General features: G+C 43.1%; 1 protein-coding gene and 2 non-coding genes across 3 annotated transcripts; 1 reads left to right on the top strand and 2 right to left on the bottom strand.

The window, feature by feature from the left end:
• Window positions 1-301: 301 nt before the first annotated feature.
• On the bottom strand, window positions 302-373 carry TRNAW-CCA. Its single transcript has one exon. It is a non-coding gene; the product is annotated as a tRNA-Trp (tRNA).
• Window positions 374-753: 380 nt separating this feature from the next.
• LOC121762795 (B3 domain-containing transcription repressor VAL1-like) lies at window positions 754-7,065 on the bottom strand. The gene is made up of 14 exons (XM_042158796.1): window positions 6,603-7,065; window positions 6,278-6,423; window positions 5,476-5,557; window positions 5,278-5,394; window positions 4,313-4,923; window positions 4,109-4,205; window positions 3,830-4,004; window positions 3,337-3,413; window positions 3,141-3,221; window positions 2,827-3,045; window positions 2,685-2,734; window positions 2,278-2,391; window positions 1,917-1,981; window positions 754-1,548 (listed from the first exon to the last, which is right to left on the bottom strand). The coding sequence occupies exons 2-14, from the start codon at window positions 6,388-6,390 to the stop codon at window positions 893-895; spliced, it is 2,457 nt and encodes an 818-aa protein (XP_042014730.1). The 5' UTR covers window positions 6,391-6,423; window positions 6,603-7,065; the 3' UTR covers window positions 754-892.
• An 18,998-nt stretch (window positions 7,066-26,063) lies between these two features.
• Window positions 26,064-26,170, top strand: LOC121763102. The gene has a single exon (XR_006042350.1). It is a non-coding gene; the product is annotated as a small nucleolar RNA snoR100 (small nucleolar RNA).
• The last annotated feature ends 215 nt before the right edge of the window (window positions 26,171-26,385 follow it).

Below are 26,385 nucleotides of genomic sequence, written 5' to 3'. Positions count from 1 at the left end.
GTTACTTGTTATTTGAAAACATTTAAATTAATTAAATAAAATAATAAAATGATGATGTGGCGCGCCTTAGGGCGCCCCACTGCAGGTGGGGAGGAAGGAGGATAAAACTGATGACGTGGCGCGCCATATGGCGCGCCTTAGGGTTCCCCACTACTGATGCCCTTATGCATTTTTAATGTGTGTTGTGTGTTGGGGTCTTGGCAGTATATACAGCAGGTTACTTATCGTATTGAGGAAAAAAAATTAAAAAACTAATCAAACACAAAAAAGAAAATAATAAAAAAGTTGTGGATAAGGGGTTTGAACCCGACGTGAATCGAACACGCAACCTTCTGATCTGGAGTCAGACGCGCTACCATTGCGCCACGGATCCACTTGTGTTATTATCACTTAGTCTTTTATATGGATGTAATAGTTTCATTACTGCACATTATGATATTTATTGTATGCTTATTAGTACTTCATTTTTGGCTTATCGCTTAATTAGTTTGGTATGCTCGAACTGCATATGACATATTGGGAGCCGTAGGGGTGTGAAAACGGGTACCCGAACCTGAAATTTCCCTAAATTCTATATCCCATACCTGATCCCAAACTTATTCTAACACACGAGATCATGTGAATTCCAACTAGATCATGATCATGATGGATGTTATGAGAGATGGAGAGTAAGAATTATTAAGTAAAAACATATGAAGAAAAAATTCAAAAACAAACTACTACTTTGGGGGCTTTTTGACCAAACACGATCCATCCACCAACACAAACCAAAACGATATAAATATATGTAAATATCTACACAGTTTTAACAAGATAGAATCTATAATCTAAACCAACTAAAACGCCTCTCTAAGAAAATCTCTATATCATCTCAACAACAAAACAAAGATCTTCATCCCTCTTGGCCTTCTGCAGTGCCTCCGCCGTCAGCCGAGCAAGATTCCGACCTCGGCACAGCCCCATTCTGCCCCGCGTACACTTCCATAGGGAAAGCAGCCGTGTTCATCAATGTAGTCAAGCTCATACCCGACGCATCCGCGAGGATCTCGTCTTCCCGGTGGGGATCGCAGTTCAAGTCCAACCCTCCTCCCTTGCTCGTCTCCTCCACATTCGCGTGGTCCCCGTTGCTGCCCGTCTCCTTCTCCAGGTTGTTCATGTTGAGGAGCGCCAGCCCGGCAATGTCCTCCTTCTCGAGCTCGAGTTTCGCGGCGGACTTGCTGTCCTCCTTCTCCTGCGCGAGCTCAGCCTCACGCTCCGACTGCCGTTTCTTCTTGCGCATCATCAGTGTCTTGAAGCGCCGCCTGACGGTCAGGCAGACGTTGCACTTGCACGTGGGCTCGTGCTTCCCCTTCCCGCTTGGCGGCTGGATGCAGACGATGCACGAGCAGCCCGGACGGTGGCGCGGGTGCTTTGTGGTGGCTCCGGCCGAGTAATCCCCCATATCGGCTATGTTGTCGCCGAGAACCGCAGCGTTAGCCAGCGCGTCCAGCCCGGACGGCTCCCCTTCTTTCGACACTGCGCTTTCTGAAACCTTCCGCTTCTTGTTTTCTGCGGCCGAAGACGAGACGAATAAAATCTTAGGAAACCATATAAGAGAGAGGGAAAATAGCAAGACATCAAAAGAGAGATTTATATAAAAAAGCTCTATATCTTGTAATTAACTTAGTAATTTGCAAATAAAGTGCAGCATATACAAACAAATTTCCATAGCTTCAAGTATCACCTCGACCTAAAACAATGTTCATAGCTACATGCACATAAAAGACGAGAAGGCCTTTAACGAGAGGACGTCACCATAAGCATGTGAAAAGTGTGACGTATGTTTGCGAGATAACACTAACTCGAGTTTCCATATGTGTTCGTGTTTGAGACAAATGGGGGAAGGGGGCTTTTGAGAAATTAGACCAATCCCTTACCTTTGTTGACACTCGAGGGCTTGAGATCTATCGGGCTTAAATCCTCTGGAGCAGAACACATGGCCCTGAAAATATTACCGTAAGATTGGAAATTCGTATTAGCATCACAAAATAGACTAATTATGAAGAAATCATATCAACCAATGTCAAATTTTTTAATTATTCGAATACGAATAGGGGTTCAATGATTTAAGTTTACTCATCCTGCAATCCTCACACATCAAAAACAAAATTATGAAGATAAATATTCATTCTATTAAGCCATAAAAAGGGGGAAGGTCCTATTAACTCAGAGGCTTCGAAACAGATCATCAGCGTTAAATCTAAAATGTCGTTAGTTTTTGTCGAAAACTTCGCTAACCTGCTCGAGTCCCAGGTATTATCAGAACATATCCACTTTGCAGAGACAAGAGCGCTGACAGGCAACCTTCGCCACTTTGAACAACTGTTACATTGAGCCAGTTGTTCCTGCTCACTGATAACACAACGATGTCAGTCGTTTATACCCAAAAAGAAAACAGAATTATACGATATATAGCACTTGCATAGAACATCAACCACTTGAATTAGTTGCTGCAAATGATTTCATGCCGAGATATCGAGAGGCCTTTAAAACCACAAGTCTATTAACTTTTCACATCATATTCGTATTATAGAGCAAAAGAATTAGTCAAGAGGTATATTTGTAAGCAGACGACACGACTACAAGTCCACGCTTGAATGAATGCTCATAAAAATTGTAACCACATCAAATATAATAATCCTTACCCAGAAGGTTGAGTAATGAAAATAATCCTCTTTCCAAAAACGGGTGGTTCCTACACAATATAAGACAATACAAAACACAAAACGACTATAAGCAGAAATCGTGGATACTCAATCGGAATGATGGTTGCCAAAACTCTTTTACCTCAAATTCTTCGAATTCATACCCATCAACTGTGACCACAGTTGGCTCAGAAGAAGGAGCTGGACGAAAAAGCTCCTGAGCTTCTTCCCAAGTGACCCTAAGTTCCGAAGCCTCGTTGTTGTGCATGTGAAGCCTCTTGTTTTTAATGTTTCTAGCCTTCTTCTTCTCTGATATGGTCAGATGTGGGGGTTGTGAATCATCAGATGCTCTGCCTCCGTTCTTCACATCATTTGAGACATCAGAGCATCTCGATCAGAATAGAGATCGGAATTTATAAAAGCAAAAGTCATGGAAAACAGCAAATAAGAACATACAGAAGTCGGAGTATCATTAATCCCAGAAAATGACGCCTCCCCCGGAGAATCGCAGTTCAAGGCTGGTGGTTGTTGTGGCTCCTGCTCATTGCCAAATAATATTTGTAAAAGATCAATAAATCTTTCAAGTTTCGAATAATTCAAAATCAAGAACCCTACAAAGAAAAAAGAGGTGGCAATGCCTAAAGTGTCTGACCTGCACATCAGTGTTGGTAGCTGCCTTCCGACAGCCTATGACAAGCTGGCCCCCAGGATCTATCCGACTAAATATCACTAAACAGAAGGAAAAGACGGCATGAAAACAAATGAATTAATCCATCAACATTCAAACAGACACGCAAAATAAGCTCTAAGAGATGTAGCAATTGATGGTAAAGCCAACACAAAGGACAGCACCAAATGCTTAAGAGATTCAAAGGTTTCAAAATCGAATTTTATCTTACTCAAAGAGTTACCATTAACTTCGCATTAAACAATAAGACTTCTCATGTCAGATGGTATGAGGAAGAAGATCAAGAAAATGAATTATTAAGGTGAATAGAGCAAAAAAATGCTATAGACAACAATTAATGAGGTTCTTACCAAGTGTCATATAGTATATGATGACAAATGTCAGATGAAGAAAAATAGAAAAATTAAGAAGTGGTTTTCATCTCAAGGTTCGACACAACACACAAGAAAGGATGTACCTGTGTCACCAGCTTGTAACTGCATATTTTGGATGCACGGTGTTACGCCCTCCAAAACATACATCCGGCTATTATTATTAGGCCAAAATCTGAACTGAAACGTCCACTCCTTTCCCTTTATGTCCTGAATCCGTATTGGTATACCCTCTGATTGATTGATAGTAGGAAAATATGCCTGCTCCACATTATTTTGATTTGCAGAAAGTAAGAATCCAAAGATGGAGAATATCCAAACTTCTATATGTAATTTAATGCAAAAGGTTGAAATCAAATACTCACTTCAGCACACGCTTTTGGAAGGACCAGGCGACCAATTCGCCCAGCATCACTGGCACTCAGAGTCTTCTCGAACAATGGTATGATAGTGGATTTGAAACTGGGATTCAATGGTTAAGGCACATTCTTGATAAATGTTAAAAGACATATGATATAAAGCAGGCATGATATAACTGGAATTATGCATAATTAAATTTAAATGGATACTCTCCAGATAATTGTTGCAGCTCTTGGTCCGTGATCCTAGGCCAGTACCGAGGAAGTAACTGACTGCGTCCTCGGCCTTCAGCTGGAGGCCTAGGAACACGTGTCTGTGAAGAAGACCCTTTATTCGACTCTGAGCTGGGTTTGGGGGGTTTGGGTGAAATATGTCGTGCCCTTTGCCCATGTTGCAAAGAACCTTTTGTCGGTTCATTTGCTTCGACTATCCCACCGGGAACAGGAATAGGCAGCACACTGTTTGAACTACCCAAAGGAGAACTCAACGAGAACTTCAGGGATGGAAGAGCTAGAGATTCATACATATCTTTGACCCCTTGTTTCGGTCTGCTGTAGTCAGATTTGACAAAAACTGGTGATGAACAATTTTGGGAGTGATTCTGTACGCGGTTACTACTTTCTGCAGATCTAAGCAAGGATTCATCTTTTTTAAGCTCAACTGATGAAGGTACGCTATTGGCCCCTATAGCCCTCGTCAGCTGCAGAAGCTTTTGTGTGCTGAATTTCTCATCTTCAACTCTACGTTCAATAACTACTGGCTGGGCCTCCCTAGTAAAAGTTTTGTTGGTAGATTTGATGCTTGTAATATTATTAGGAACCTGCAAAAACAATTTAAGGATCAATATCCTAAAACTAATCGAGTCATATGTAAAGATTAAAAGCAATTGGCTAAAATCATCTTCCAGCTTCAAAATAATTCAGTATCTAATACTACTAGTCAGTACAGGAATCCCTGTATAGATCAATAAGCAAGATTTAGGGCTGAAACAACGATAACTGCAAGTTATTTTGAAGGAGATATTCCCATCTCATGACTTAAGATATCATAATTGTTGGAGTGCTATATACTGACCATCAAACTTCTTTGAAAAGTTGAAAAAGAATCAGCTCGAAAAACACATATCAGATAACGGTACAGAGCAAGCATTTTTCAATAAGTAAGAAACTCTAACCTGTACTGGTTGTGGAGACTGAATTTCCAAACGCTTGGCACAAGTTATGCATGCAACACCGCCGAATTCCATGTATTCAAATAGATGTTTTGAAGCAATACACCCACAGTGAACAATCTGCCAACCGAGAAAGAACAAAGAGTTTAAGGTAATCGTGAAGGGTGTAAGCTAAAGGTATGGAGGCAAAACTATCATTACCTTTCCACATATTCTGCATTCCCTCCAACCAGATTCGTCTTGATGGTACGTTTCACAGTAAACAGAGTTCTCATACGCAGATCTGAAATTCACATCAAACTACATCATGGGCAGAAAATATAGGCAGAGAAGGCAAAAATCGCGAAACAGGCTATCAATCCATATCAGTATAAATAGGCAGTAATCAGGCAATATGCAAAATAGTTAGAGCTAGAACATTAGAAAAACATTGAGCTAATAATCAGATGTTTAAACTAATACAACGCCAACGATAAGAGGAGTATTCGCACCATGTAAATGTTCTCATGCAACTCAGATATGAGCTGCTATAGCCAAAAATACTCTTGGACCACACATACAACAATTCATGACATTTTTACTATATATGGATCAACCAGTCCATTGCCAACTATGATATTTGCATTAGTCCATCACTAATCCCATCAAAATAGCAACTTTATATCATCCTTTCCTTTTATCTTCGCAAATAAGAAAATCACAAAATAAAAGAGGCAAATAGCAGAGTGTCGTGAAGCTCAACTTCAGCAATTCAATGAAAGAAAAGGCTAAACTTTTGTCAAGAAAATTGCTAAATATAGGAAAAGATAATCAAATGGCAGCAAAAAGAAAAGCCTATTGATAGTAACAAAATGGGAAAAACAAAAAAATTGCAGAATGGCTATATTTCAGGAATCAAAATTGCACATCCCAAACTACCCTTGAGAAATTGGAATCAGACCTGCAATGGCAATGAGCTACAACATCAAGAAAGAGGGCCATAATTGGGATTTAGAAAAATTACCCGCACTTGTAACAAAGCCCAGCAAATCCACCGGATTTCAAGCTCCAACCTTTCTTCGAATCCGACGACGTCGTTCCGCGGCACGCCTCATTCATGCAATTCTTGGACCCCATTTCTCGCAAATTCAGTTCCTAATCCTTGATTTCCTTCAAAACCCCAAACCCAAACTCGTAAAGATAAAAAACCCCCTAAACCCAGATCAAATCAAATTCAAACAAAATCAACAAATTCCCACACCCCAAATCACGGAAAACACAACACTATTCAACCCCCTCAACTCAAATTCTTCACTAATTGAAAATAAAAATCACATCTTTCAACTCACCTCGTCCGAATCTAATGAATCCAACGTCCGCATGTGCTCATCCTCAAACAAAAACAGAACTCGCGCGCCCAATTGCAGAAACCATGTAGCCTTGAGACCTCAAATTGAATCTGAGACTTCCGCAATTAAATAAAAAACACCAGAAAATAAAAAAAATTAAAATTAAAATTAAAATTAAAACAACGGCAGGTCGGTGGCCGATTCGGCTAATGGCAGAGAAAAATCAAGTTGAATATAGTAAAACCAAAAAGACGATTTATCTATATGTTTAGAGAGAGAAAGGGAGAGGGAGGAGAGAGAAAAAAACGTTTAGGCATGCAGAGAGAAAATGGGTGCAACGATATGCATGCACGATATTTGAAGACCGCTTCACAGTTCATCCATTCTAATAAAAAAATTCCCCCAAAAATCAAATCTTTTTTCAGAATTTTCTATTTTCTGGCCTGTTGGGGTTTAGGTTTCCTAGTTCTTGAAGATTATTACGGCGTGTGGGGCGTTCAGACAGAGATTAGTATAATAATTGGATGGCCAAGGTATCGTAGATTTCCTTGTTTTGGGTAAAATGTGTCAAAGTTTTTAAGAGCATCCGCAGTGGGGCGGACGATTGGCTGTCCGATGCCTCGGGCGCGCCATCATCCGCCTACTGTGGGTGCGCGGACGATGCCCGATGCATCGTCCGCAGACGATAGGGCATCGTCCGCCTCATCATCCGCCCATTGTAGGCGACGCGGACGATGCAACGTGTTTTCGTTTTTTTCCGAATTTTTGTCCATCTAAACCTCGTTAGTCATTCTATTTTTCATACGAACATTTCTCTCATCTCTCACATTCCATACGACTATTTCGATAATCTCTCACAAACAAAAATGAACCACGACGACGACTGGAGTACCTCGGAGGGTGTTAGTCGGACCTTGACGCGAGCCTTATTCGATGCCGTCAATGACGCAATGGCGGATTGCTTAGCCGAAATGCCTTAATTCATATTGTAATGTATTAATTTTAAATGAAATGAAGGTTTTTTTTTTCCAATTTTTATAGTTATTTAAATATTCAAATAAAGAAAATGCTTAAGGCGACTTATAGGGCGCTCTACTGCAGGTGGAAGGCTAGGAGGATAAATTGCAGACGTGGCGGTGTATAGGGCGTCCCTTAGGGCGCCCCATTGCTAATGTCCTAAGTAGGTCAGGGCTGTAAACAATAAATCTTTAGAGCAATGGAAATATGGTGAAATACATCTTGTGGAATATTTACTTGCCATATTTTTTTAATGATGCCGTTTTCGAAATTTTGAGATACTTATTAAAAATTCAACATTGTCACTAGGTGTATAAATAAATAAAGAATACTCCATAATTGACAAGATTTAAGCGTTTTATTGATATTTCTAATTTACCATAGTACCTACAGATACAGATACACATACACGACCATGGTAGTATCTGTACCTTACTAGTACGTACAAATAGACAATAGGTGCGACCAAATCATCAAACATGGTGTAATATGGTACATTATTTAATACTATTAACTACTTAAAGAGAGATTGCGGTGAAGGAATTTCTTTGGATCGGATAATTGTGCGTTTGTGTAAGTCACTAGTGTGTGTAGGTAAAGCAAGTAGAAGCATTAGACTTTATCGATAAATAAATGTACGCAGGTTGACACGGACAAATATTGTAAACGGCTAAAGTGGGACCGTTGTATCTCGTCCAAGAATACAAGTAAAAGCATGCAAGAATCCTATTGTTACTAAAACCAAGCTTTAATAGTTACGAATTCATATACTCCATAATTACATATGTATGCAGTGATTGGAGCCATGCTTTTGTAAATGGGATGGGGCAGTTTTACTGTTAATAGTTACTTATGTGTTAGTATGAATACAGCTAAAACATAGCGAGTAGGGTTTGTGAAAAAAGTATAATTAGAATATGAGCGACAGAAACTAGAAAACTCCAAGATAAAATTCAATATAGATAATAATAAAATATAAAGAATATATTTTTAGAATAAAGAGCTTCTGTATTACTATTACATGATATATTGCAAATAATAAGTACTAGGATGCGTAAAATATAAAACTTCTTGAATAATACTAATGATTTGTAAAAATAAAAATTTTGTGAATATAATAATTATAAGAATAAAATAACACCTTAAATTAAGACACGTTGTGCTACTTTCATCCTACTGCATGATTTGAACATGCACTTACTAGCTACCTCGATGGGAACTTTAGGCACAGCATAGTCACCTTCAATTAGTATAGTCATATTTCATCCATTAGTATAGGTAAGCATGCAATTATAATTTATACACGACTAAAGTCAAGCTTTTTTAGCAATATTGACTCCATATATATGTACATATTATTGCATTGATTCAATTATTTAATATTCGAATATATACCGACTTTAATTAGTACCCTCTTCATAAATGAAATATAATCCCTACTACACTCATAATTATAATATGATCATATGAATGTGTAAAAAATATGCATTCTAGCTCATCCCTTTCAAAAAGTTTACATTCTCACAAATAGATTTAATCCAATGAAAAAACTAGTCGGTGCCTCGTACTGAGTTCTTGCGGATAGACTTGCATATTTATTACTACAATTTTCGAACTATTTTATTTGTTTTCAACTCTGTCACAATCATTAACAAATTCAAGATATAGACAGTTATGCCATAATAATTAACAAATCCATCTACTGCAAAACGTTTCAATAATTTAACATCAGAAAACCTACCATTTAGTCTATAATTTACTTATTTTTCTTAGAATTTAGAAATCGAACTCTTCTACTTGAATCGCCCCTATGGACTATGCCTGCACATGTTTTGTTTTATCTTTAGATAATGAATACAAAAAAAACACGCACATCCACAATTAGTTTTAATTGTACTTAATTACAATTAATTAGAACTGGGAATTAATTTGAGTTTATTAATTCTTTAAAAACAGTTTATAATTATGCAACTAAAAACAACGCAGCATTGCTCTTGAGCCTTTTTCTTTTACATTTCCCTCTTTTATTCCGATTATATTGTAGCTAATCATCTGACCAAATATTATGATCCTAGCATATTTTTTGTTTATCATCTTTCAAATTAAACAAGTCTCTATCTAATACTCTTACTACCGAGTAAACAATTCTCTAACTAATACTATTCCATCCCGATTGTTTTGCTTCCATAAAATGTATAGTACTCCCTCCATCAGCGATTTGAATCTAGTTTTTTTTTGTTTTAGTATATTTTCTTTTAACTAAGAGCATCCAGAATGGGGCGCCCTAAGACGCGCCACATCAGCAGTTTTATCCTCCTACCCTCCACTTGCAATGGGGCGCCCTAAGGAGCGCCCCTATGCATTTTTATTTTATTTGAATATTTAAATAACAAAAAATTGGGAATAAACTTCATTTCATATATAAAAATTAATACATTACAATACGAATTAAAAAAAATGCGCAAACTCAACGACGGCGGTTACAGGCCCACACTTCTTCAATCATGTCGTTCATGAGTTGCGCATGGTCTTGTTGGTTGCGCATTGAGGCCTGTCTAGCTAGAACCTCGTCGACGCCCGACGGCAATCCTCTAGGGGGGGCTTGGTCGCCGTGCTGGACGAGCTAGATGCACCGTCATCATCGTTCCACTCGGTGATGCTCCAACCTTCATGTTCGACTATCATGTTGTGCATGATAATGCACGCATACATGACGTCGGCGATGATTTCCTTGAACCAAAGACGAGCAGGCCCTCTCACAACGGCCCACCATGATCGGAGCACACCAAATGCCCGCTCGACATCCTTCCGCGCCGACTCCTGCTTTTGCGCAAATAAAACCCTCTTCTCACCCATTGGGCAGCTGATCGTCTTCAGAAAAACAGGCCACCGTGGGTATATGCCATCGGCCAAGTAGTACCCCATGTGGTATCGGCGCCTGTTGGCAGTGAACTCGATGGCCGGGCCGTTACCGTTGCATTGCTCGGTGAAGAGGGTGGAGGAGCTGAGGACGTTGATGTCGTTGTTCGACCCGGCTACGCCGAAGTACGCATGCCAGATCCAGAGCCGATGGTCAGCGACGGCTTCGAGGATCAAAGTCGGGTGGCTGCCCTTGTATCCACTAGTGAATTGGCCTCTCCACGCCGTCGGACAATTCTTCCACTCTCAGTGCATACAGTCGATGCTCCCTAGCATCCCAGGAAAGCCGTGCGCCGTCTCGTGCATCTTCATCAGGCCCAGGCAATCAGCGGCAGTCGGCTTGAGCAAATATGTGTCGTCGTAGGCCTCCACAACTCCCCTACAAAATTTCTTCAAGCACTCCCGGCCTGTTGTCTCCCCGACGTGGAGGTACTCGTCGAAAATGTCCGACGTGGTGCCGTATGCCAACTGACGGAGTGCAGCCGTGCACTTTTGCAACGGTGTAAGGCTGGGTCTGTCGATGCCGTCTTCCCGATACGTCAAGTATTCATCACGTGACGACAACGTCCGAACAATGCTGAGAAATAGGTAACATGACATTCTAAACCGTCGGCGGAAAACAGTCGGTCCCCACCGTGGTTGATCGGCAAAAATAGTCTTCAACCAGACGTTGGTGAGCTGTCGCATGGTCGCGTCGGACAGACCTCCGTCGCCGCCGCCGCCTCCTCGCGCTGCAGTTCGAGTAAGCATTCTGTCATGGCCTCTTCAATGGCTGCATCTAAGGCTGCCGAGGTCTCTGAGTGCGAACTACCTGACTCCGAGGAGCTAGAACTAGTGGTGTCATCGTCGTGGTTCATTTTGGTATGTGAGATAGGTAGAAATGTGAGAGAGGAGCCAAACGAGAGAGGCGAGATGTTCGTATGAACAAGTGAATGAGAAACGAGGTTTAAATAGAAAAAAAATAAAAAACGCGTGGCATCGTCCGCCGAGCCCACAATGGCGCGGACGATAGGCCATCGTCCGCGCTTCAACAGCGGACGATGCATCGGGCGTAGGCGTAGGGCGCGAACGATGGCGAGCACCCACAATTCGGCGGACGATGGCGCCCACGGACGATGACACGCATCGGGCGTGCCATCGGGCGTCCCATTGTGGATGCCCTAAAATGATCAAGTTCCAATAAAATTGAAAATCACAATTCCACAATTCAAACACATTCATTCTTCACTTTTCTCAGCAGACTGAAAAAGGTTTCAAATTTAATTGAAAGTAAAAAAACATTACAACATAGTACAATTAAACAAACACATTCATCCTTCACTTTTCTAAGCATGCTGAAAAAAAATGTCAAATTTCATTGAAAGTAAAAAGCATTACAACCTAATACAATAGATACAGGATCATTTTCTTATTGAAAGAATTGCACAGACAGTCTGAAGCATATAGATACCGATAACAAAAATTGCTGCCAGTAATAAAACCATCTTCCATGGAGTCAAGATGTATGAACTCTTAAAAGTTGCATACCAAGTTTTAGCTTCACTAGAACTGTCTTCTTATGCGCGAATAAACAGCACTGAAAAAATTGTTGTTGTAGATACCAAACGTATCAATATTCTTGAAGACATCCGACACTTCTTCATCATTGACCATCGTACAAGATAGTATGTATGCTTCCCTCACCAACTTCACATCAGCTGTATTCTCAAGAAGTGATTTCATAAAACTCACATATGGAGTAATACAATAATTAGTAAATGAATTAGGAGAAAGCTCATAAGCAATAAGATTTGTAAACAGCACTTTGGTGTGTCACTAGACCTGCCCAAGGTTTACCGAACCGGCGGTTAAAACTGAAACCGTAACCGCTGGTTGCGGTTCCGAACCGAAATCGTGAGAATTTACCCGAACTGAAACCGTCAATTTTTAACCGTGGTTCAGTTCAGGTTAAAAATTTTTCGAACGAAACCGTGCCGAAACCGCCGGTTCCAGTTTGGAACTGCAAAAAACCACCCGAAAATCATGAAACCAAGCCGGAACCGAAAAAAAGGGCTGGTTAACCAGTGAAAAACGTAAAAAACCATCCAAAAAACCGAAACCGGCAGTTTTGGAACCAGAACTGTAACAGCGAAACACCCTCCCGGTTCGGTTCTAGTTTGACAATTTCCAAAACCGGAACCGGCGATTCCAAACCGTAACTGCCGGTTCCTTAACCGTGGGCACCTCTATGTGTCACTCGTTACACAAAAGAAGGGGATTCAAGAACCCTAGATAGACACGCTCGGTGAAAGTTGATACCTTCAAACATCTAGAGCTTAACTGGAATTTTATTCCTTTTTGTATCAAAAGTGTGGCAAAATGACTTGGTTTTAATCTAAGCTCCTGCACCAGATTGAGAGCTCCGCCTTATGACAAACTCATGTTTTAATCGGTTTAATTGGTCTGTTTAGGTGCTTAATGTCGAGTTTATTGCTTGAATTGTCTATTTCCAACCAATTATTATATCTTTTGGAGTTTTATGTGTTTGTTGAGTGTTTTAGGAAAAAATAGATGGAAAAGGAGGCAAAATGTGACTGAATGGAGCAGCGAGGCCGTAAATAGCATCACCCGACTGGGTGAATATTCAGCTCTTTAATACCACCCGGTCGGGTACAGTAATCCAGCATTGGAGAGGCAGAAAAGGGGCGAATACAAGCACCCCGCTTGGTGCTTTTCTAGTTCAGAAATGTTACCCGGCCGGGTATGTTGCTTTGACGAATTGTTTTCGCTGAAACACGATTTTGAAAAGAAGAAAAAGGCTAGGGTTGCAGTTACGGACGATCATTTCAATTGCTTGATCACCATTTGATTGTGTAGGATTAATTAGATTAATCGGGAGATGAAATAATTAATCTAGAAATAAGAATAATTCACATCTTAATTCAATAGAACCGGGGACAGTTGAGGTTTTGAATGGGGTCTTTGATCTTTTTGTGCTTTTGGGAGTTATGGGTTTTAGGATTAGAAGGGGACTTCAATCCTAGCACCTAATCTACAGTTTTTCACCTCGGGAGGGGGTTTAATCTTTAATTGTGATCTACTTAATAACTCTAGGGACACTAAAAGGTAAGACAAATCGATTGGATAAGAGCTTGGAATTGTGCATCGGATCCTTGAGTTCTACGTTTTCTCCATATTACCTCTTCACAACTTGTTTACTTTTTTCAATTGTCTACTTGCTTATTATATGCTTTCAGTAGTGTTAGAACAAATCAAACATTTCCCGATTGTCTAGATAGTAGTTAACATTTGTTCGTAGTAGTTAAGTTGATACAAATTTATCTCTGTGGGATACGATACTCTTGCTTACTAATTGCTACACTAGCCTCGTACACTTGCAGATATTATTTGTGTTAAAATAAGTTGAGTCACCTTCTTGATTTTTTTTTTTTGGTTTCAGTATATTTGTGGATAAGTAGTTCATTTTTAGTTAAATGATAATAGACCATAAACTTCAATAGTTCATTCAACTCACATTATATTTAAAATTAACTATTTTTATTTTTCATTCACTTTGCATAACATTTTTTTAAAACACATATAATAAGAAATAAGACTCCTTATGTGGACGAAAGAATTACTAATCTGTAACACCTCTACTTTACATCTTAATAAAAATATCAAATTAACTCTTTAGCATTAATTGGTCATCCATTTAAGTATTAAACTTCCGATGGTATAATTATTGGCAATACTTTGACAATATACGAAAAATCATTTCACATGATGGATCCGCGAATTATTGATGTTAGTAAATGCTGGTAGAGAATTATGACACAATGAATTTACGTGGTTCGATTTACTGAGGTAAATCTACGTCCACGGGGAGAAATGAGGGCAGGTTTGTATTGCTTGATCTGCGAAAATACAGCTTACAACACAGACTTGCTATATGCTATTTTATCTCTAGAGAGCTTAACCCTTTTCTATCAGATCTAAGTTCTATTTATACATTGAACTAGGATCGTGGTTTGCAGCCCCACTAACAAGATCGGGGGTGAGCAATAACTGCTCAATAACTGCTTCATACCACTAAATAGATCGTGGGTATAGTGGAGGTCGTGGAGGCCTTTCGTGAGTCCACCAACTCCTAGTTCGGTCGAATGCTGAGACCGAACTGCTGGACTTTACCGATCAGCTCTTGCCGATCTGAGAGGAGAGCTTGACTGGTCGGCTTTTACCGAGCTGTAGGCTGAGTCCGAACTCTTTGGTCGTGCCGAACTCTTTGGTCGTGCCGAACTCTTTGGTGCCGAACAGATACTCTTTCTTGGGCTCTGGGCTGATGGGCCGTCACTGTTATTGGGCTTGCCATTAGGGTTTAGTTCGTACCCCATCACTACCCCCCCCGAAAAGCGAAGTGGATCACTTCGGCGAGGTGAGTCACTTCGGCATTCTGGATAACGGTAAGGGGGAGGCTGACGTCAGGGGACGTGCCTAGCGCATGCCTGCATTAAATGCGACAGTAAAATCCGGCCGTTGATTCCTGAAAAGGTGGGATTCGAAACGGCGCAACGATTTCGAAATCTTTCCCGTATCTGATAAATACGCTCTTTCTTCATCATTGAAGCACTTTTGCTGTTGCGTCTTCTATACTCTCTTTCTTGCGAAAATTCTCTCTCCGCTTTCAAGAATTTTTTTCAGATTATCTTCACCTTCAAAAAGTAAGAAAAATGTCTTCTTCTTCTTCTTCGGAGTCGGGTAGCGTTAGGAAAGGGGGTAAGGGGTCTTCTAGCCGGAAAGAATCCGGGGAGAAGACCGTAGAGTATTTTCACAGTATCTTGAGTAAGGATACTGTGATATCCCTTTACGAAAAATACTCTTTTCCTGGGGGGAAGGCGGTGGTACCTGACGGTGATCACAGGGCTGACTCCCCGCCGGAGGGTTACGTCACCGTGTACGAGGCCTGCTTAGAATGCGGGCTTCGTTTCCCCCTCCCTTCTGCCTTTATAGATTTACTAGATTTTTTTCAGCTTCCTTTAGGCCAGGTGACTCCGAACTCTTGGAGGCACTTGTCGGCCTTCGCTGCCGAACTCCGTAGGTTAGGAAGGGATTTGTCTTTGAAGGCGATCCTTAAATTCTTTCAATTTAAGAGGAAGGGGTCTTGGTTTTACTTGATCCCTTTACAGCCTTTTAGGGCCTTTTGTAAAACGAAGTGGCCGAAGTGGCAAAATCGCTTCTTCTACTATGATAGGACCGCGGCTCCTAGTTTTCCCTGGAGAGGGCCGGAGTCCGTTATCCGTCACCCTCGGCCTGAACCGTTGGACGAGCTCGACGGCGAGCTCAACAAGATTCCCATAGTTAGGAAACAATACACGGAGTCTGAGCTCGTCAAGGGTGACGTCGTGTTCGACATCGCGTCTTCGGACGAAGAGGCCGAGGGTGAGGATTTCTCTTTATCTTTATGCTCTACTGCTTTAACGAAGAAAATCTGACTTTGCTTTCTTGCTTTTTGGCAGTGTTCATGTTGAATAAGGCTATCAGAAAGTCCTCCGAGCTTGTGGGGCCGGAGAGAGAGAAGGCTACCAGCTCGGCGCCTGATGCCGAGAAGAATCCGAAAAGGCAAAAGACCTCTTCGGGTCCAAAGAAGCCGGAGTCGACTTCGGCAAATAGGAAGGGGAAGACCCAGAAGCCCCCGAGAGCGCCAGAGAAAGACATGGTCTTGGCGCCTCCTTCGGAGCATATCTGTGAGCCATTTCTATGGCCCACGGACTTCGCCGAGGTGAATTGTCTTCTTGATTCCTTGGCTTGGCTTCTGTCCTGTATTTTTGGTGCCCTCTGTTAACTTTTTTCCTTATCCATTTTCAGAGGAATGATATGCTCTCCAAGCTCGTCGCCGTCGAACTCTCCAAAGCGTCCAACGACTATGCCGAGATGCAGAGGAAATTGGCGGCTGCTTGTCACCGGGCCGAGCAGGCTGAGGCAAACTTTGAGAAAGCCAGGGCTGCTAGGATTTCGGCCCAGGATGAAGCTCAGTTTGCCAAAAACCAGCTCGTCATCCAGCGAGAGCAGACGAAACAGAGGGATGCTGCCGCCGTGGTTGCCCAAGGAGAGGGTCTCCGTGCCTACACGGAGAGACTCTTTTTGAGCAGCCAGTTCTCGGCCTTTGTCGGTAGTCTGGTAAGGCTAATTGCCGATAAGGGCGAGCAGGGGGCCGACGTCGTGCTGCCTCTGTACAGCCGAGAGATAGCAGCTCGGCTTCAGAATCTGCCGCTCCTTGAGGAGCTCGCTTCATCTTCGGTCCTGCTTTCTGCAGACCGAGTCCGGAGTTGTCGAGCTGATCGGGACGAGAACCTGGAGGCTATCTTTGCCTCCGTGGGACCCGTTTCACCCGCTACGACTTACAACGGAGAGGGTGAGGCCGAGCCGCTGGAGCGGGAGGCCGAAGTCGATCAGGCCGGGCATCCGGAGAAGGAAGCCGAAGTCGAGCGGGCCGGGCATCCGGAGAAGGAGGCCGATCAGGAGGCGGAGGCGAGGCCGGCAGGAGGCGAGGCTGAGGCTGAGGTAGCCCAGGAGAAAGAAGCTGTACCAGACCGAGGAGCCGGAGACGAAGCTGGCGGAGTATGATTTCGTCTCCCTTCTCTTAGTCTAGTTTCTTCCTTGTAAAATGGCCTTGATGCCCTCCTAGTGTAAAATTTTCCTTGTGAATGAAAAATTCTCTACACTTGTCTTCGTATAGCTTTTCGTACTCACCTTTATTCCTGTTGTATTTTACTATCTGCTCGGTACAACTGCCGAACTAATATAGCTGCTTTGTACCCAAGGAGATGGAGATACTTCACTGGAAACGGCTGTACTCTTCGGCTTTGGACGAAGCTGAGAGAAGAGCTATAGCCGATCAGACGAAGAATGACGAGCTTCTGGCTCGTTTAGTGAAGCTGGAGGCCGATATCAAGGACTTAGAGTCCGATAAGAAAGATCTGGAGGCCGAGCTGAATACGACCATTGCTGAGAGGACTGCGTACGAGGATTACATCCGTGTGCGCGGGGGATTGACCATATCAGATGTTCAGAGTCGAGTTGACGAACTGTGGGAGGAATATCTTGTACTCCGGAGGAACAATGCGCTGGAGAGCTCGGCTTGCCAACAAGTTGTGAAATCACTACGGCGTTGGGCTTCTCGGTACAACATTGTTCTTTCTCGGCGCCCCTCCATAGAAAGATTCCTTCGGCATATCGTGCCAACAGATGCTCGCACTCCAGATCAAACCTCTGGTTCCCTTGTTCAAAATCCTACTCCAAGTCAACAACGAACTCCGGAACAGCCGGAAACGTCTAGACGAGAACGGGCTCAGGAGCAACCGGAATCGTCAAGACAGGGACGGACTGAAATTCGCCGAGGAGTTGTGACTATGAGCGAGCAAGATCAGCAGATGCTTATTGCAGAGACTCTTCATCGCCGAGGTGTTAGGACTTCTCGGGCTCGGGGAAGAGGCGTTGGGTCGAGGATAGCATCTCGTCGACCTGCTTATTCTTCATCTGCTCGGAACGACCGAACTCGGCTTCCAGAGGATTTTGTGAATAGGTGGCTCAACTTTAGCAACCCCGGACAGTAGAATAGTCCTTTGTAATAGTAGGGTAGCGGAGTTGTATGCTGAACAAGATTTGAAAAATGAAATTTTGTTTCCACCTCTAACACTGTATTTACAGCTTAGCGAAAAAATTTCATCGTACTTGTCCTCGGTCTTATGAAGTATACTTCTTTGATCGGACTTGGTCCTTGGTCTTATGAAATAAACTTCTTTGACCGGACTCGTCATTGGTCTGATGAAATAAACATCTTTGACCGGACTCGTCTTTGGTCTGATGAAATAAACATCTTTGACCGGACTCGTCTTTGGTCTGATGAAATAAACATCTTTGACCGGACTTGGTTTGTGTTCTAATTTGGCGATTTTTGTCGCCGGGATCGAACTTTCCCTTGTCCTAATTCGGCGAGTTTTATCGCGTGGATCGGACTTTCCCAGTTAACCGAAGTGGTCTTATGCAGTAAACCTCTTTGACTAGACATGGTCGTCCTCGGTCTTATGAGGTAAACTTCTTTGACCGAACTCGGTCGTCCTAATTCGGCGAGGTTTATCGCGTGGATCGGACTTTCCCTTATTGCAGTTCGTTTCAGACGAAGTGCTTATTAAGCTGAATTGCGGTCTTGTATCCTCCTTGGAAGCTTGGACGCACAATCGTTGGCTTATTGCAGTTCGTTTCAGACGGACTGCTTGTTAAGCTGAATTGTGGTCTTATATCCTCCTTAGAAGCTTGGACTCACAATAGTCTTTAATAATCGATCTAAAAAGGGGATCAGTCTTTAAAGAACGATATACCTTGGTACCATTTGTAAGAGACGACAAGCACATAGAGACAAAACACATAGAGAAAAAAAAGAAAAAGACGAAAGAAAAAAAAAAAACTTTAAACTTTTATAAAACGACAAGTAAAAGATACAAGTAAAAAAAAACAAACAAATAAAAACATGTACCCCTATGACCGAACTAGACACAAGACAGACTGACCGGACTTTGTCTCTTACAAGTGGAACTTCTTGAGGTTGGAGACGTGCCATGTTCGGGGTACTTGTTCTCCTGACATGTGAGTCAATTTATAAGACCCTTTGCCGAGGACTTCTGACACCCGATATGGACCCTCCCATGTGGGCTCGAGTTTGCCCAGCTTTTCTGCTCGGCTTACTTCGTTGTTTCTCAAGACGAGATCTCCCACTTGAAATTGAAGCTTTTTCACCCTTTGGTTATAATACCGGGCTACTTGCTCCTTATACTTGGCTGCTTTTATGCACGCCAATTCTCTTCTTTCTTCGGCGAGATCTAGTTCTGCTCTCAGTCCGTCGTCATTCATTTCTGAGGAGAAATTTAGAGTTCGGGGACTGGGTACGCCGATCTCCACCGGAATTACGGCTTCAGTGCCGTACACCAGACTATACGGAGTTTCACCGTTGGAGGTTTTGGGTGTAGTTCGGTAGGACCATAGGACTTGAGGGAGATTTTCTACCCATTGTCCTTTGGCTTGTTCTAACCGAGCTTTTAACCCTTTCACCAGAATCCGGTTCGTTACTTCCGTTTGTCCGTTTGCTTGGGGATGGGAGACCGAAGTGAACCGCTGTTGAATGTTTAGCTCTTGGCACCAATTCTTGAACGTCTTGTCGGTGAACTGAGTCCCATTATCCGAGATGAGGATGTGGGGTATGCCAAATCGGCACACTATGTTCTTCCAGACGAAGTCCAATGCCTTTGAGCTCGTTATCGTAGCTAATGGTTCAGCCTCCACCCACTTCGTGAAGTAGTCCACGGCAACGATAAGGAATTTCATTTGCCGAGGAGCTTGAGGAAGTGGTCCCACTATGTCTATGCCCCATTGCATGAAAGGCCAAGGGCTTTGCATAGTGTACAGATCGGTCTGCGGCATCCTTGGGACATTTGCATGAATTTGGCACTTCGTACACTTCTTGACGAGCTGCACTGCCTCTTGTACCATGGTTGGCCAATAATATCCCCATCTCAGAACTTTTTTAGCTAAAGCTCTGGCTCCGATGTGGCTACCGCACGATCCTTCATGAACTTCTCTGAGGATGTAGTCCGTCTCTTCTGGTCCTACGCACCGCAATAACGGCTGGAGGTAAGACTTTCTAAAGAGGACTCCTTCATGAAGTTCGTACCGAAGAGCTCGGCACGTGATCTTCCGAGCTTCTCTCTTATCCTCGGGCAATTGTCCTTGATCCAGATACTGCAAGATCGGCGTCATCCAGTTCGGCGAGCTGGATACTGAATGTACCTCGGCTTCATCAATGCTTCGATGCATTAATTCTTCCGCCTTTGAGCTCGGATCTGAGGCCAACTTACTTAAGATATCTGCTCGGCTATTTTCCGCTCTGGGAATACGGATTATCCGAAAATAGGAGAAACTTCGGCTGATGCTTTGCGCTTTGTCCAAATACTTCTTCATTCTCTCGTCACGGGCTTCACTTGTACCCAACATGTGATTTACTATGACTTGTGAATCACAATGGACTTTGAGAGATTTGACGAGCAGACTTTGCGCTAACTGGAGTCCGGCCAGGAGGGCTTCGTACTCGGCTTCATTATTAGTAGTGGGGAATAGGAACCGAAGTGAGTAGGTTACCTCGTGTCCGTCGGGAGCGACAAGTAGAATACCAGCTCCACTTCCCATCTTGTTTGAAGCTCCATCTACGAATCCGCTCCAGCAGTCCGGCGGTTCTACTTCGGATTCCAAGGGCTGTGCTAGTTCGGCATTGGCAGAATTCTTCTGTTCGGCAATAACAGGAGTTGCTTGATCGAACTTTGCTTCTGCAAGAAAATCTGCCAAGGCTTGTCCCTTGATGGCTTTCCGAGGTAGATATTCAATTGTGTGCTCTCCCAACTCTATAGCCCACTTGGCGATTCTGCCTGATGCTTCCGGTTTGGTCAACACTTGCCGAAGTGGCAGATCAGTTAAGACGCATACCTTGTGAGCATAGAAGTATGGCCGCAGTCTCCTTGCTGCATTTACTAATGCCAGAGCAATCTTTTCCAGTGGTTGATACCTTGTTTCTGGACCTCTTAATGCTCGGCTTGTAAAGTAGATGGGAAGCTGCTTTAGGCCTTCTTCTCGTACAAGCACCGCGCTGATGGTTTGATCCGATGCCGCTAAGTATAAGAATATTACTTCGGCTTCGGTTGGAGCAGAGAGCATAGGAAGCTCGGCTAGATAACTTTTGAGCTCGTCAAAGGCCTTTTTCTGCTCGGCTCCCCACTCGAACTTTGGTGCCTTTTTCAACACCGTGAAGAACGGCAGTTGCTTTTCGGCTGCTTGAGAAAGGAATCGATTCAGTGCGGCTAGGCATCCGGTTAGCCTTTGCACGTCATGTATGGACTTCGGCATTGCCATGTTTTGAACAACTTGAACTTTTGAGGGGTTTGCCTTGAGTCCGTCCTTTGAAACCCAACAACCCAGAAACTTTCCCGAATCTACCAAAAAGGTACACTTTTGGGGATTAAGTTTGAGGTTGGCTTTCTTGAGCACGTTGAGAGTGGACTTGAGGTTGTGCTCGTACTCCGAAGTGCTTTTGCTTTTGACGACTATATCGTCAACATACACTTCGACCTCCTTTCCAATCAGGTGCCGAAAAAGCTTGTCTACCATCCTTTGATAAGTGGCTCCGGCATTCTTTAAACCGAATGGCATCTTTTTATAAGCGAAAATGCCGAAATCAGTAATGAAGGCCGTTTTTGAAGCGTCAATCTCATCCATTAAAACTTGATGGTATCCTTTGTACAGATCAAGAAAACAAAAAATTTCAAAGCCTATCAAAGCTTCTACTTTTTTATCTATGTTCGGAAGGGGATAGCAATCTTTGGGACAGTGCTTATTTAGATCGGTGAAATCTATGCACATCCGCCATCCTCCTTCCTTTTTCTTGATCATGACAGGATTGGCTACCCACGAAGGGTACTTCACTTCGAATAACACATCCGCCTTCAATAATTGACGGACTTCGTCATGGATGACTTGATTTCGTTCTGCCGCAAAGAGTCTTTGCTTCTGTTTTATCGGCCGGACTGAAGGATCAATATTTAACCGATGAGTGATTACCTCGGGGGGCACTCCGGTCATGTCCAACGGAGACCATGCAAAGACGTCTTTATACTCCTTGAGGAGCTGGATGGTTTTTTCCCGAAGTAGGGGCGTTCCCGCGAAGCCGATCTTAACCGTTCGGGATGGATCGTCTTCGTACAGCTGAACTGTCATCGAGTTCGGCTCCGGTATGACTTCGGTCATCGCCTCTGACTCCGGCTGCTGTGATTGCTATGCTTGGTGGTGCCGATCAGACTGCTCGGCACTTCTAAGCGCAATTTGCAGACATTCCTTTGCTCTCTTTTGGTCACCTCGGATGACCGCTATCCCTCCTTTAGTGGGGATCTTGATGGTGAGGTGATAGGTGGAGCAAACGGCCCGAACTGTGTTGAGCCAGTCTCTTCCCAGGATGACGTTGTACGGGGACCGAGCTTTCACCACGAAAAACTCAATCATCGTACTGGAGCTAGTAGGCGCTTTCCCCACCGTGATCGGAAGGCTGATAATACCTTCAGGGCGGGTGTCCTCCTGGGTGAAGCTCTTCAGGGGAAGCGGAGCCGGACTGAGCCGAGCTGGGTCCACTTCTAGTTTGTCGAAGCACTCTTTAAAAAGAATGCTAACCGACGCTCCTGTATCCACAAACACCCTGTGGATCAGTTTGTTTGCCACTCCGGCTTGGATGACAATGGCGTCTTGGTGAGGAGAGATGGCCGGGACGGGATCAGCAGCCGAGAACGTAATCACTTCGTCCTGCTTCAGCCTTTTATGCGTTGGCTCCTCTCGATTGGAGCCTCTGCGTTCTGACTTTAGGGACGACTTGGTCTTCCCGGCAGGGAGCGCGTCAATAGTCTGGATTACTCCATCATATTGCGGCTCGTCATCGTCTTCGGGATCCGGCTGCCTTTTCGGATCCTGAGGGGCGCAGTTCGCACCACTCTGCTTTTTATTCTTCTTTGGCTGCTTACTTCGGTATTTTTTCAATGTCCCTGCCTTCACAAGAACATCGATACCTGCAGCCAAGTTTCTGCACTCCTCAGTATCGTGACCGTGGTCTTGATGGTAGGAGCAGTAGTTATCCTGTGGTCGGCGCGCGGCTGATTTCGTCATCCGCTTTGGCTTTTCGAATAGGTCAGAGTGCAGTTCGAAAATTTCCGCTCTCGGCTTGTTCAGCGGTACGAACTGAGCGGGCGGCTTCTCGGGATTGAGACGAGGTCCCAATCTGTCTTGCACCGGAGCCCTTTGAATTCTTTCAAATGGAGTCCGGCGAGGATGCCCCTGATCGCTATGATCGGGCTTCCTTCTGTCTCCTCGGGACGATGAGCTGTCTAACGACCGTTTACGACGGTCTGCCTCATCGGCCCGGGAGTACTGGTCCGCAATGTCCCACATTTCCTGAGCTGTCTGCGGACCGCACTCAACGAGCTTCCTGTAGAGAGCTCCGGGCAGGATTCCATTTTGGAATGCCGAGATGACAAGCAGATCGTTGAGATCGTCTACTTGCAGGCATTCCTTGTGGAATCTTGTCATAAAGTCGCTAATTTTTTCGTCGCGACCTTGACGAATGGAAAGCAGCTGAGCCGAAGTGATTCGGGCTTCCGCTTTCTGAAAGAACCTCCTGTGGAAGGCATCCATTAGATCTCGGTAAGATCTGATGCTGCCCTGGGGGAGGCTATCGAACCACCTTCTCGCGTTCCCGATGAGCAGCTCGGGAAACAGCTTGCACATGTGGACCTCGTTGAGACCCTGGTTCGCCATGTTATATTGATAGCGCCCCAAGAAATCGTGAGGGTCCACGAGCCCGTCGTAAGTCATCGACGGAGTTCGGTAGTTCTGTGGTAGGGGAGTTCGGGTGATGTCGTCCGAGAACGGAGTCTTCAGTGCTCCGTACACGGCGAATCCGATATCTCGTCGGTATGGAGGAGATTGAGTTCTCCTGTGATTCCGGTACCGAGGAGGAGCTGGAATATGTCGGGGTTGAGGATTCTTTCTCCTGGGAGATGCGACACTACTGCGGTAGTGACTTTCTTGTGCGGAGGGAGAAGGAGAATCCGTCGTTTTCGTCTCCGGCTGCTTTTGGCTTTTTCGCAGGAAGGTTAAGAATTCCTCCTGCTTTTCAGCCAAAAACTGCTTAACAGCCTCATTCAAATCGGGCTGCTGGGAAGACTCAGTGGGACGATTTTTGGAGCGGCTTGTTCCTTCGCCATGAGAACTGGTGGTGGATTTATCCCTAGGCTGTTTTCCCGACCTATGGGATGGATTGGCTTCCTCCTGGTTCTCACGGGCTGGAATACGGGTATTCTGCGATCTGGTATGCATTTTTTGGGTGGAAAAAATGGATCAAAAATTCGCTTTATCACAAATTTTGTTCTCTGTTCCCACAGACGGCGCCAGTGATGGATCCGCGAATTATTGATGTTAGTAAATGCTGGTAGAGAATTATGACACAATGAATTTACGTGGTTCGATTTACTGAGGTAAATCTACGTCCACGGGGAGAAATGAGGGCAGGTTTGTATTGCTTGATCTGCGAAAATACAGCTTACAACACAGACTTGCTATATGCTATTTTATCTCTAGAGAGCTTAACCCTTTTCTATCAGATCTAAGTTCTATTTATACATTGAACTAGGATCGTGGTTTGCAGCCCCACTAACAAGATCGGGGGTGAGCAATAACTGCTCAATAACTGCTTCATACCACTAAATAGATCGTGGGTATAGTGGAGGTCGTGGAGGCCTTTCGTGAGTCCACCAACTCCTAGTTCGGTCGAATGCTGAGACCGAACTGCTGGACTTTACCGATCAGCTCTTGCCGATCTGAGAGGAGAGCTTGACTGGTCGGCTTTTACCGAGCTGTAGGCTGAGTCCGAACTCTTTGGTCGTGCCGAACTCTTTGGTCGTGCCGAACTCTTTGGTGCCGAACAGATACTCTTTCTTGGGCTCTGGGCTGATGGGCCGTCACTGTTATTGGGCTTGCCATTAGGGTTTAGTTCGTACCCCATCAACGGTTTTGCAAAAATGATATACATAATTAAAATGAAGAAAAGATAAAGTAAAAAAGAAAATAATATAGAAAAGAGTATAATTCGTGTGATGCAAGGCTTCATTAACACAGTCCGAAATAAATACAACTAAACTAATTTGTAGGAGAGAGTATAATTTAATTGATTAGCGTGTAAATTAAATATTAGAACTACAAAATATTTTCATTTTTAATCCAATATATGCATAGCATTTTCTTATCAAAATCATTGTTTTGATCATAATTTTATTAATCTTTTTAAATATTATAGTGTAAAATTATATTTATTACAGTATTTTATAAATGTAATCGTTTATTTTAAATATAAATAAAAAATAAAATAAATTCATGTGAACAAACCATACTAATTAATAAACTTTTTAACATATTTCAAACAAAATCAAACTGAAAAAACATATAAAAATCTAAAGCAGTTTTATATTTCAATTTGATTATTAGATATTCAATTTTCGATTATTTTGGTTAAGCAACATAAGTATATAGGTCCAATGTGATTGTACGGTGTTTCTTAGGCGGGCTTAGAAGATCCTGCTTGTTATTCAGCCCAATGCAGGCCCAATATCAATCCATGATCTTGAAACCCTAGCTAATCCACACGCCTATAAATACCAATCGCAAAGACTCATCACATTCATATTCAGCTCTACGCAGCCTTCATCGTTTTTTCGGATTTTGAATTTTAATTTGATGTTCAGATTCAACTGAGCCAAGCAATCTCTTCGCAAATTCAATCTTCTTCTTTAAAATTTGATATAGAAATATATTCTGTATCGTTTTCTGTTTTGTAATTTAATTTCCATCTCTTCCTATGAAATACTGTAGATAGAATGTGTGTACAAATAAGCCGATGCTCTGGATGTAAAAAAATGAAGGTAGCATGGTAATGTGCACAAAGAGAGATGTTGCAAGGTCGGCATGTCTGCCCCCTCCGATTTTTCATGACTTGGGGGCCTGGTTTTAGACCTACAATTTTTTTATTTTCTTTTTCTTATAATTACTGAGTTTAACAAAATGCTTCGATAATTGGTTTTGTTTTTAGTTCTATAAACTTTTTGTTTATATTCCAAGATTTTAAATTAATCCAAAATCACTCTTTTCTGGAGTTTCATTTATAGAATATTTGTCTTCGTATGTATGATGTATCGGCCTTTAATCTGGGAAATTTTCATGATAATATTCAATTCGT

This window comes from Salvia splendens, chromosome 13, assembly GCF_004379255.2.
Source record: "Salvia splendens isolate huo1 chromosome 13, SspV2, whole genome shotgun sequence".
NCBI classification, from domain to species: Eukaryota; Viridiplantae; Streptophyta; class Magnoliopsida; order Lamiales; family Lamiaceae; genus Salvia; species Salvia splendens.
This window is presented reverse-complemented; position numbering and strand designations above follow the sequence as displayed.

Coding starts and splice junctions, on each gene's coding strand:
- LOC121762795 (XM_042158796.1), bottom strand. CDS start 6,390: ATGGGGTCCAAGAATTGCATGAATGAGGCGTGCCGCGGAACGACGTCG. Junction 5,558..6,277: donor GGGCTTTGTTACAAGTGCGG/GTAATTTTTCTA, acceptor TGTGAATTTCAG/ATCTGCGTATGAGAACTCTG. Junction 2,735..2,826: donor ATGAATTCGAAGAATTTGAG/GTAAAAGAGTTT, acceptor TATATTGTGTAG/GAACCACCCGTTTTTGGAAA.